Source organism: Guillardia theta (assembly GCF_000315625.1).
Source record: "Guillardia theta CCMP2712 unplaced genomic scaffold GUITHscaffold_78, whole genome shotgun sequence".
In the NCBI taxonomy this organism is placed as follows: domain Eukaryota; class Cryptophyceae; order Pyrenomonadales; family Geminigeraceae; genus Guillardia; species Guillardia theta.
In genome coordinates, this window is record NW_005434596.1 from 172,360 (window position 1) to 182,899 (window position 10,540).

The 10,540-nt window shown below is 53.8% G+C and overlaps 2 protein-coding genes across 2 annotated transcripts in view; one reads left to right on the forward strand and one right to left on the reverse strand.

Moving 5' to 3' along the window:
* Positions 1-1,347: 1,347 nt before the first annotated feature.
* Positions 1,348-5,693, reverse strand: GUITHDRAFT_114775 (hypothetical protein; the record flags this gene model as incomplete). Its single annotated transcript, XM_005826038.1, has 11 exons — positions 1,348-1,515; positions 1,571-1,696; positions 2,137-2,295; positions 2,790-3,095; positions 3,141-3,218; positions 3,607-3,674; positions 3,719-3,780; positions 4,147-4,305; positions 4,365-4,436; positions 4,492-4,583; positions 4,989-5,693. 11 exons carry the CDS (start codon positions 5,691-5,693, stop codon positions 1,348-1,350), a joined length of 1,995 nt encoding a protein of 664 aa, XP_005826095.1.
* Positions 5,694-9,897: 4,204 nt separating this feature from the next.
* The window catches only part of GUITHDRAFT_154514 (hypothetical protein), a 1,499-nt gene continuing 856 nt past the window's right edge, over positions 9,898-10,540 (forward strand). Inside the window, exons 1-3 of the mRNA XM_005826039.1 lie at positions 9,898-9,924; positions 9,966-10,017; positions 10,330-10,478. Coding sequence (XP_005826096.1) covers positions 9,916-9,924; positions 9,966-10,017; positions 10,330-10,478 — 210 coding nt within the window. The 5' untranslated portion in view covers positions 9,898-9,915. The remainder of the gene's footprint in view (positions 9,925-9,965; positions 10,018-10,329; positions 10,479-10,540) is intronic.

Genomic DNA, 10,540 nt, shown 5'->3' on the forward strand with positions numbered 1-10,540 from the left:
GGTGGAGGCTGGGAAGAGGAAGAGGAAGAGGAAGAGGAAGATACCGCTAGCATCTTGGAAGGATCAGAGCAATCTGAGTAGAGGAGCCAAATTTGATCATTGGTAGTTTGACCTCCCGAAAAGTTCTCGTAGAAGACGTTGATCCTGTGAACGAGGAACATGAGAGAAAGGAGAAGGGGGAGAGGGTAGGAGGCTGGAGAGCGATTGTTGCGCAACTCTCGATGTTTTCAGAGTGAAGGAGACAAGAAACAACAGGCGGAAGGTAGACGGGAATTCAGGATGGAGGAAGAGAAGAACAGACGAAAGGAGAAACCAGCAGTGAAGATGAAGATAGGAGAGGACTGGTAGAATGTAATGAAAGGAAAGGAATGGGGGAATGGGTGGAAAGAGAAAGATGTTGAGGGGGGGGATGAACTTACCTCTTTGCAATCCAGGGCTGAGAAACGAAAACCTCCTGCAACCTTTTCTTCTCTACGTTTGCCTGATCCTTGTCAGGAGGAGCAGGAGGAGCAGGAGGAGCAGGAGGAGCAGGAGGAGGATGCGCAGAGCTGCCCCGGTCTTTCCTCTCCTGCTTCCTAGGCACGATTCTCCTCCCTCCTCTCGTTTTCCTGCTCGTCAGCCACGCAGGCGGCTCGTGTGAGGCCTTGAGCAGATGAGCATAGCGAGCTTGGAATCTCTTGCGAGGGGAGAGAGGAGGGGGAGGCCGAGGGGGAGGGGGCGCGGCGGCGGCAACAGAGAAGCTCGTTCTGGAGGAGCCTCTGCGCGTGCTTGTTCCCTCGAGGAGGAGGAAGTCGAAGGAGTGCTCGTAGCCGCAGGAGGGCTCCCTCCTCCGCAGGGAAGCAGAAGAGGCTCTCCTGGTGCTATGGTGCGATGTTTGATCGGGGATCAACCCTTGTGCCGGCGACCTTGAAGTGGCCTCGTCCTCGGTCACATCCTTGCCATGCCTGCCCACCTCTCCTACCTTGCCGGCTTCCTCCTCCCCCTCCCCCTCATTCTCTTTCTCCTTTTTGGCGATGGTTTCAATGCTCGTCTCATCTCTTTTCCCTACTTGACTCTCGTTCTGAACAAGCCCTACCTTCTCTTCCACCTTGTTGCCATAAGTTTCATCGTGAGCATTTTGTGTCCCCCCTTCATCATCCCCCTTGTTCTCTCCTCTTATCCCATTTCCTCGCACGCTCTCTCTTCTCTTTCCATCATCTCTCCTCCCTCCTTGCCTCTGTTCCTCCTGCCCTATCTTCTCTCCCTCCCCCTGTCCATCGGAGGTCAAGGGATCTCCCTCCCCTGCTCGAGGAGAGGCGTCTCTGCAAGCGCAGGTAAGAGAAGAGAGAAAAGGAAGGGAGGAGTACGCTACGTCTTCTCGTCCCTTGCAGCTCTCTGCAGCAGGTTGATGAAACTTTCCTTCTTCCTTGACCTGCTTGGCTGCTGGCTCACGATCTTGGAGGAGAAAGTGCTCGATATATCCCGCAGTTTCTTCTTGAGAGCAGCAGAAGACCCTCCTCGGGTGTTGAAATACTCCTGCGGGAAGGACTCAAGTCAGGGCGGGAGGAAGAAGCAGGTGGCGAGAGTCGACCTGAAGCTCCTCCTGCTGAGCTCGCAAGGCTGCGACTTTCCCCTCCTCATGCCAGGCCACCAAGAACTTTCTGGCGATGAAGTCTTTTTGTTGGAGGGAAATGCAGTCTGTGACCGCTCGGCGGACCTGAAGAGGATGCCGAGTCAGGAAGGAGGGGAGAGAAGGGAGAGGAGGAGAGGAGGAGAGGAGGAGAGGAGGAGAGGAGGACCAGAGCACGATCGAAGGATAGAAGACAAGAGGAGGAAACGAGGAAACGAGAGAGTTGGAGCGAGAGGGAAAAAGAAGTGACAGCGGTGAAAAATTGTCACCTTTCCTCTTTGCACAACTGTTTTCCACCCCCTCCATGATAGAAGGAAGATTGTGCGCAGGAAAAAATTATCCAGCTTGCGAAGAAACGTCAAGGGTGTGGGAACCGACAAACTCAATCTCTACAACGCATACAGCAGAGTAACATCTTCACGAAACAGGCAAACAAAAGCAACAAAGACATCAAAGCTGAATTATTGACTCAAGAGCACATCAGCACCACTTGTATCGTCGTCAACAGATTCTTTTGTTCATCTCACCTTCGTGAAGATTTCGAAAACCTGACCAAGTGTGTTCTGAGCGGACGATTTCTGCTCCTTCAAGTAGTCGATCCAATCCTGGAGAATCCAGGAATCTCGTGTCCTTGCCCACCTGTCTGTGGTCAAGTGCAGAAGCACGTGCAGAAGCGGGAGAAGAAACTGGAACACCACAAACACCAAAGGAAAGGAGGAGAGGGAAGCGAAGGGGAGGGTACGGGAGAGGAGAGGAGAGGAGAGGAGAGGAGAGGGGAGGGGGAAGGGGAGGTGAGAGAAGAGAGGAGAGTGGAGAGAGGAGGAGAGGAGAAGAGAGCAGAGGAAACGGGGAGCTAAATGGCTTCACTTTCTCTGGAGCTCAAGCTCATCGGATGTGATGACGTCATGCGCGTATTGCTCCTCGAGCCTGAATCGTAGCAGAGTCAAAAAGAAGCAAAGGAATGAGGCAGGAGGAGTTTTGGAGGTGGGAGGAGGGAGGGGAAGGAGGGAGAGCGAGATTGGAGAAGGGCGATAGATGGGAATGAGCTGCAAGTGAGAGTGACAGAAGGGAAGGAGAGGGACAAACTGGAGGGCAAGGTGGAGAAAGGAAGAGAAAAGGAAGGGAAGTGCATGACATTTCCAGTATCCTCTCTTGGTCGATCGTCTCGTCGATTCCAAACTCGTATAGATTGATGCTCTGAGAAAGCATCGTCATCATCATCATCATCGTCGACGTCGTCGTCGTCGTCGTCGTCGTCGTCGTCGTCATCATCATCATCATCATCATCATCATCATCATCATCATCATCATCATCATCATCATCATCATCATTTCTCTCCATCTCCATCTCCATCTCCATCATCGTTGTCATCGTCGCATCTGCCTCTTCTCCTTTCTTGACCTTGTACTTGCACGAGCTGCTCAGAACATTCCCTCTCAGAAACTCCTCCTCCTCCTCCTTCCGCTGCTCCTCCATGGCCTCCTCCTGCCCATCCCTGTCAGGTCGACGGTACCAGAAGGGGGTCAAAACCGTTCTGCGGGGTTTGTAGATGGCAAAGAAGTTAAGAAGCATTTGTTCTTCCCCCGCAGCAGAAATCATTCTTTTGTCCTACGGGTGCAGAGTGTAAGAGCGAGTCATGTGGACATGAGGTTTACAGCAAATACAAGGAGGAGGAGGAGGAGGAAGAGGAGGAGGAAGAGGAGGAGGAAGAGGAGGAGGAAGAGGAGGAGGAGGAGGAGGAGGAGTAGGAGAAGCAGCAGCAGCAGCAGCAGGAGGAGGCATGACGAAGGCTGGTGGACGGAGGCTGGAAGATGAAGATTGGAGAAGGGAGGAGGTAGAGACCGTCCGTGCGTCTTTCTCACGCATCTCATGCCTGTCGAAGAATTTTTTCGCCAGCAGTCTGGACCCTCCAATGATCTGCAGCACGACATGCTCGTCACACGACTTCGCCTTTCTTTCCCCCTCTGTTTTGCCCATCTCTCCTTTCTCAGCTCACGTTCAGGATCTTCGAGCTGAAAATCTGCTCCTTGAACATGTACTCCGCCCCCTTCTGCTCCAGTCCAGCTGGGAACCAGCTCAGGAGCGCGTTTGACAAGTTTGACCAGCACCTTGACGCATCAGCTTGAGGAAACTTTCGTATTTGACCAGGTGGAACATTTCTTGCACAAACCTGACAAGACGTCACAAGCAGTTCAACACATCTACCACACACGTTGCTGTCACGATTGGTTTTGTGGCATGCGCAGTACCTTTGACATTCATGGTATCTATGGCATGTAAAGGTTTCTAGATACCATGATTGTCAAAGGTTTCTAGGACAGTCATAGGATCTCTGAAACAACTGCATATGAACGTATCGCCCATGAACATAACATTGACCTTCACATGGCAGAAGATGGGAATTCAACTATCATTCATCGCATGTACAGATAGAACAAGAAGAGTTCATCGACATGGCAAAAAACGTGTCACCAAGACAACCAGATCCTTTTCAACATTTTCTCCATTCCTCTCCCCCCCCCTCTTCTTCCTTCACCTTCTGGTTTGCAGGTTCCCGGCACCATAGGAAATCTCACAGTAGTCTAGAAGGTGCTGGTACTCGACCCCTTCATTCGCTGAGAATTGCATCAAAACCCTCTCGAAGTTGAGGAGGAAGAGATGGTAAATCTCGTAGAAACGCAGCTCCTGCTCGCTCCTGCTCGTCTTCAGAGTCATCACAACTGCCGCACAAGCTTGCAGGCAGCTTGGGAGCACCTCAGCTCGACCGAACGGAAGTTGATGGAGTACTGACGGAAGAAGGGGGAAAATGCATCCGTAAACTGCGAGCTGAGTGTTGATAGCCTGTCAGCGACATCCAAGGTCCTCTTCCCTCCTCCTCTACCTCCCGCAGAACTTCGCCAGCTTCTTCAGGCAGGCCGCTGCCTCTTTCCGCCTCCTCACCAGCCTTGCTGCAAGGGTTCGACGTGCCCAGGACTTGGAGAAAGCACGTATCAGAGTGCAAGCGAGAAAAGGAGAGGGGAGAGAGGGAGAGAGTGAGTAAGTGAGTTAGAGGATGTTTTGACACGATATAGTGCAGAACGGGAACAAAACATGATCGAAACACACCCATTTGCATTCAACCATACACAACAGCTCGTAGACAGGACGCCTTGTCAAACACCATGAAAAGAGGAGGGGGAGGGGGCGAGAAGGAGAAGGGGGAGATGGAGGTGGTGGTGGAGGTGGTGGAGGAGGAGACGACAACTGAGTCGACTCGAAATGAAACCCTTTCTCAGGTTTCCTCACCTGCACTTTAACAAGCGCGCGAAGCAACCTCCTCCTCTCCTCCAACAGTCGGAATGCTGCTCCCTCCCTCCCCTCCTTGCATTGTTCTCTCACCCTGCGGAACCTCCTCCTAGACACGAAGCGCCGCGCAGCGCACTGTATCCGAACTATCAACTCCCCCACGGTAATGAGCCCGAAGGAACGTATGATGCTAGTCTCGGTCTGAGCGGCGAAGAGCAGAGGGAGGTCGGGAAGTTGTCTCCTCTGCTGCCCGGGTATCAGCCAGACAAGATCGAACGTGTGGCGTATCATCTGCCTCTTGGCCTCTGCCGACGATCTCATCAGGCGCTCGAACAATCGCTGCTCGTACTCCTCGTAGTCTCGGTTCCCCTGCTCCCTGATTGCTGCCGCCAGGTCATGCCCAGCAAGGTCCCAGTCGGGGATGCCGCGAGCATGCATGGAGATGATGGTCAGCTCCTTCCTCTTCCTCTCCGCCTCCTTCCTGCTAGGGTACAGGTTGGCCCCGCAGCTCCTGATCATGTGCGATACGAGATTGCTATGGAAGGTAGGGGACGAATACGCGATGGCCCAACGGTAGACCGGCCACCAGGACGTGTGCTTGTTCTCCTGCGTTCTCGCTCCCTCACCCTCCTGCGGCTCGGAAAGAGGAGCAAGCATCTCTGCCTGCACCTTGTTGTACAGCTGGATAAACTTGGTGGACCTGGCAGCATGGACAGGATAGTGCGGATTTGAAATCCTGTCCTCCAAGTCCTTTTGAAGCTCGCTGCTCCATTGCTGCAAGCTGTTGGAGAACGGCATGTTTGTTGTTTTTGAAGACTCTCCTCAGCCGCTACTCACATTGATGCAGCCTGCTGCGATCTGATGTATGTCTAACGGTTCACTCACGACATTCCTGTGCTCTCCTGTGCTTTCTCCTCCTGTCCTGTCCTGTCCTGTCCTGTCCTGTCCTGTCACACCTGTCCTGTCACACCTGTCCTGTCCTGTCCTCTCCCGGCTCTCCATCGCAATGGTTCCTCCTCTTCTCCATATTCTTGAGGTTCTTGACCGAAGGGTTTCAACGGCCCGGAACTAGTTACTAGATAAGCTAATTCACTTCTTAGCACCCCCGCCCGATACCCACCCCTACATCCATTTACAAACCCCTACATCAAAATCGTTAACCCCTCCTTTTCTACACCCCACCTACAATGATCCAATTAATAGATTGATTTACACCGGTACTGAAACCACCTACCCCATATCAAACATCATCTCTTCTAGGATCGACCCCTCGATGGAAAACCCTACCCAATTTTATCGGGACTCGGGTGACTCATGGCGGGGGAGGAGCAATGGTGGGCAGTGCGAAGGGGGGAGGAGGCGGTGAAGGAAGAGAAGGAGAAGCTCAGGTTCGCAAGAGAAGGTAAGAAAGGAGGACAGGCTGTATCTGGACCCTATTTCTTCTTCCCTGACCTTCCTGCCCTGTAGTTGTCGCAGGAGACGTGAAACTTTTCGACAAAAGCTACGAGCAGATTACTTGTTCTTTGAAGGAGGTACGGGGCCAAAGTAGATGTCCTCTCTCCTCAGAGGACTATACTCATCGATATCATGACGACCACGTCCCATCTAACCTCCATGATGCGTCATTGTGACGTTCTTGTTTCTTCCTTTCGACTGATCGTTGTGGCAGCGAGGATTTCAGCAGTGCGCTGAAGGCACATATCAGCACTTGTTGAGCACGCCAGGTGATATGGCTGCTATCGTGTGATGAGGTCTCACGCTGCTCCATCGAAGTCTCTTCCTTCACTGTCGACGGGATGCGGATGTTGGAGGAAAGAATCAGTGATCAGGTGCTGACCTGAGAAATCCTTTTGTGGCGAAGTCATGAGACGTGTTTGTTGTGTTGGTCAGTTTGACAAGATCGCGTTAGCCAAGAAGAGCGCCAAGGAGTTTGCTCGCCAGAAGGTCTGCAGACTCATCTGATCCTCTCAGGAGGGTGAGCTAACAGGACCGCAGCTTCAGGAGAGGCGGGCAAGTATCCAGAGGAGGAAGGAGAAGCTGGAGCAGGTCTTGACGGAGCTCACCAACAAGAAGGAAGAGCTCATGAAGAACTTCTCCAACCTCAACGTGGACATGCGGCAGAAGATCGGGACCGTGACCGACGCGCTCGACCAGAGGGAGGTCGAGCTTCTGAATCAGATCAACCGGCTGGAGCAGACGAAGCAGACGCAGCAGGTGGAGATTGGCGAGGACTTGAAGGTAGCATCAGCTGCGTGCAATCTTTTGGTAGGATGCATGACCCGTGCTGGGAAGGTGCTGGAGGACGGGTTGGCGAACAGCGTGAGGGACATCAACGCGGCACTCCAGAAGGAGGACCACTATGACTTTCTTGAAGCAACAGCAGCCCTCGATGCGACAGTAGAGCAGGTGGGAGAGGGCGGTGGGATGACACAGCTCCTCCTCCCCTAGCCGCTCCTCTTCTCCTTCCCTACTCCTCTCCTTCTGGCTGCTCTTCCTGCCCTGGGACGTGCCTGACCTTCTCCTCCAGCAACTCTCCACCATGGACCTCTCGGCCATCCGCCGCTTCCGCCCAGACTTCGAAGTCAAGCTGGATGTGAGGAGAAACAATTCTTACTTTTCTTTCTCATGCTGAGAATCTTCACTCCTCCTGCTACTCTAACCATCTTCGAATGATTGCAATCCTGTTCCCTCCCCCCCTTCCTCCTTCGCCTATCCCTCTTCCTCCTCCTCCGACTTGCTCTCCCTTTCCCTTCCATCTCTTTCTTCTCTCTCCTTCCTATCCTTCTCCTAGCCACCCCCCTTCTCCTCCTCTTTCCCTCCCTCACCATCCCCAGCTCTGCCTGCTCGACCTGAACCCTCCTACCAGATCGACTACCCCACTTCCACCATCCGCCAGCTCTCCATCTTCCCGTCGCAGCCTCAGTCGGAACCGCCGGGGCCGACCAACGTGGCAGAGGCAGCGGCACCGACCCCAGCAGAGGATGTGGGAGCTAGGAACAGGGAAGTCAGTTTGCGGTCGGTTTCCAGCATGTCACACAGCTCGAGCTCCTTTGGGGATATGATCCAGCTGGAAGATTTGAAGAAAACGAGGGCGGGGCAGGTGGAAAAAAGTCAGATCCATATGATATCAGCGACGACACAGGTCAGCGGGAGAAGGGGGGCATGGAGGAGGAGGAGGAGGAGGAGGAGGAGGAGGAGGAGGAGGAGGAGGGTGAGCTGGGGAAGCTGGGGAAGCTGGAGAGGAAGAGATCAGGCATGGTTAGGAGAATGACATGGAGAGGGAGCGAGGAGAAGGAGTAAGACGCGGGAGGGAAAGAGGTGGGATCATTATGGGAGGGGAAAAGGAGGTCAAGGAATGGAGAGGACGCGATCTGGTAGTATGGGACTAGTGACAACACGATCATGAGGAAGGACGGAGGGACGGAGGGACGGAGGGACGGAGGGACGGAGGGAGAAGAAGGTAAAGTATGGGGAGGGGTGGTGAGCTGACATGCAATGGCAGGGGAAGGAGAGGAGCAGCATCATCACTATTTCTGCTCGGCAGCAGGAGAACTCGCCGAGCGGAGGAGAGAGGGAGGCGATCGGGACACACAGGGCGCGGAGGGGGATGGAGGGAGAAGCAGGAACGTCAAGCGCTGGAGAGGGGAAGGTGAGGAGTGTCATGGAGCTGAAGGGGAGGGAACGATGCTTTGGGATGAACAACAGAAAGCAGCAGGGAGGAGGGAAGGGGGGAGGTGGGATTGTCGTGGTTGATTGGGGCCGGCTGGAAAAGGAGGAGGAGGAGGAGGAGGAGGAGGAGGAGGAGGAGGTCACAGAATTGACCCTCGTCATAGCAGGAACCTGCCAGCTCTCCTTCGATTCTGTTCGATCACATTCAGAACGGATCTCTGCTGAAGTTGAGCAACCTTAGCATCGAAGAGCAGGTCCTCAACGCAAGGAGGGGGAGGGAGGGGGGGAGGGGGAGGGCTGACGCAAAAAGGAAGGGGAAGGGGAGGGAAAGGGTTGAAAGCTTGACGACAAGTGTAGGACCTTTGCTCGCTGCCCTCAGTCTTGTCCTCCTACCCGACCTTGACGACGGTCGACTTGACGGACTCAAGTGATACTCCTCTTGCTCCTCTCGTCTTCCTAGGTTGTGACGCTGAGCGGTGAAGACATCGGGGATAGCGGGGCTAGGATCGTTGCCGACGCTCTCGCTGCCAACATGACCGTCACTGCCCTGGGGCTGTCAGGCAACAAGATTGGTGAGAGTGTGAACGACAATGATGATGGCGGGAGTGTGAGTTGCTTGGTGTGGAGGGATGGATCAGAAAATGACATTGTTGAAGTTTATGTTGGTTGTTGATGTCTGCGTTGAAGTTGCTGTTGGTTGTAGATGTTGTTGCAATGATGATGTGATCGACTTGTTCAGGTGACGGGGGTATACACGCGATCTCCAATTCTCTTGCTGTCAACAGAGCTATCCTCTCTCTCTTCCTCCGAAACAACTCCATTGGTATGTCTCCCTCCCATTACATGCCCTCCTTCTTTCGAACCTCCTCCTCTTCGCTTCCCCACCAATTGAACTCGTTTTCCCGTCTTCCCTTTCTCCTCTCCTCCTCTCCCCATCTCCTCCTCTCCTCCCCATTCTCCTTGTCTACCTGCCTCATTTTTTTGTAGGCTCGTTTGGAGCAAAACAAATTTTCAGCTCGCTGATGGTGACCGTCAAACGCCAATAAATGTGTTTGACAGATTGACAGGAAAACTTCACTCTTACCAAACTCAATCTGAAAAACAATCACATTGGTAGGTTTGTCTTTTTCACTGCTCCAATCCCTCCCACCATCCTCTCCTCCTCCTCCTCTCCTCCTCCTCCTCTCCTCCTCTCCTCCCCTCCTCCTCCTTCCTCACTCCTCGCCATTTCCACCCGCATGCTTCTTCTCCTTACCTCATCCTACTCTCCTTCACTTTCTCACTGTCGCTCCCTCCCTCCTCAACCCTTCATCTCGCTGCAGGAGAGGAAGGAGTAGCGCAACTGGTCCCCATGCTACAGGTTTGAGGAGGAGATAGTGTTCCCCTCTCACTCACCAGCAGAAGAATCATACCCTGCTCGAGCTCAATCTCTGGAGCAACAACCTTGGAGCAGGCAAGAGCCTCTCCTCCCCGCCTTTCCTCTTCTCTTCTGCACTCTACTTGTCTTGTGCTCTTTGTTCCCTCCCCTCTTCTCCTATCCTCTCCTCTTCTCTCCCTCTCTGCTCCTCTTCTCATCTCCTCCTCTTCTGCGCTCGTGCTCAATCTCTCTTCATCTATACTCATCCTTGCTCTCCCCTTTACGTCTCTACCTTGCTCCTCATTCTTCCTTGCGCCTTCCTCCTCCTCCCTCCGCTCATCATCCGTTTCCTTGAGTCTTCGTATCCGCCGCTTCTCCCCTTCTCCTTATCCTGCTGATCTTCCGTAGGAGGCGCCGCGATCATCGCCATGGCTCTGAGCCACACCAGTGCGGGGCTGGTCGACCTGGACTTAGGATGCAACAGCATCGGCAACGAGGGACTGACGGCACTTGCGGAGGTGAAGAGGAAGAAACAGGGAGAGGGGGGGAGCAAACAGTAGCAGCATGAGGAGGGGAGGAGAGGGAAGGGGAGAGGAGAGGATGGGCAGAGGGAGGGGGG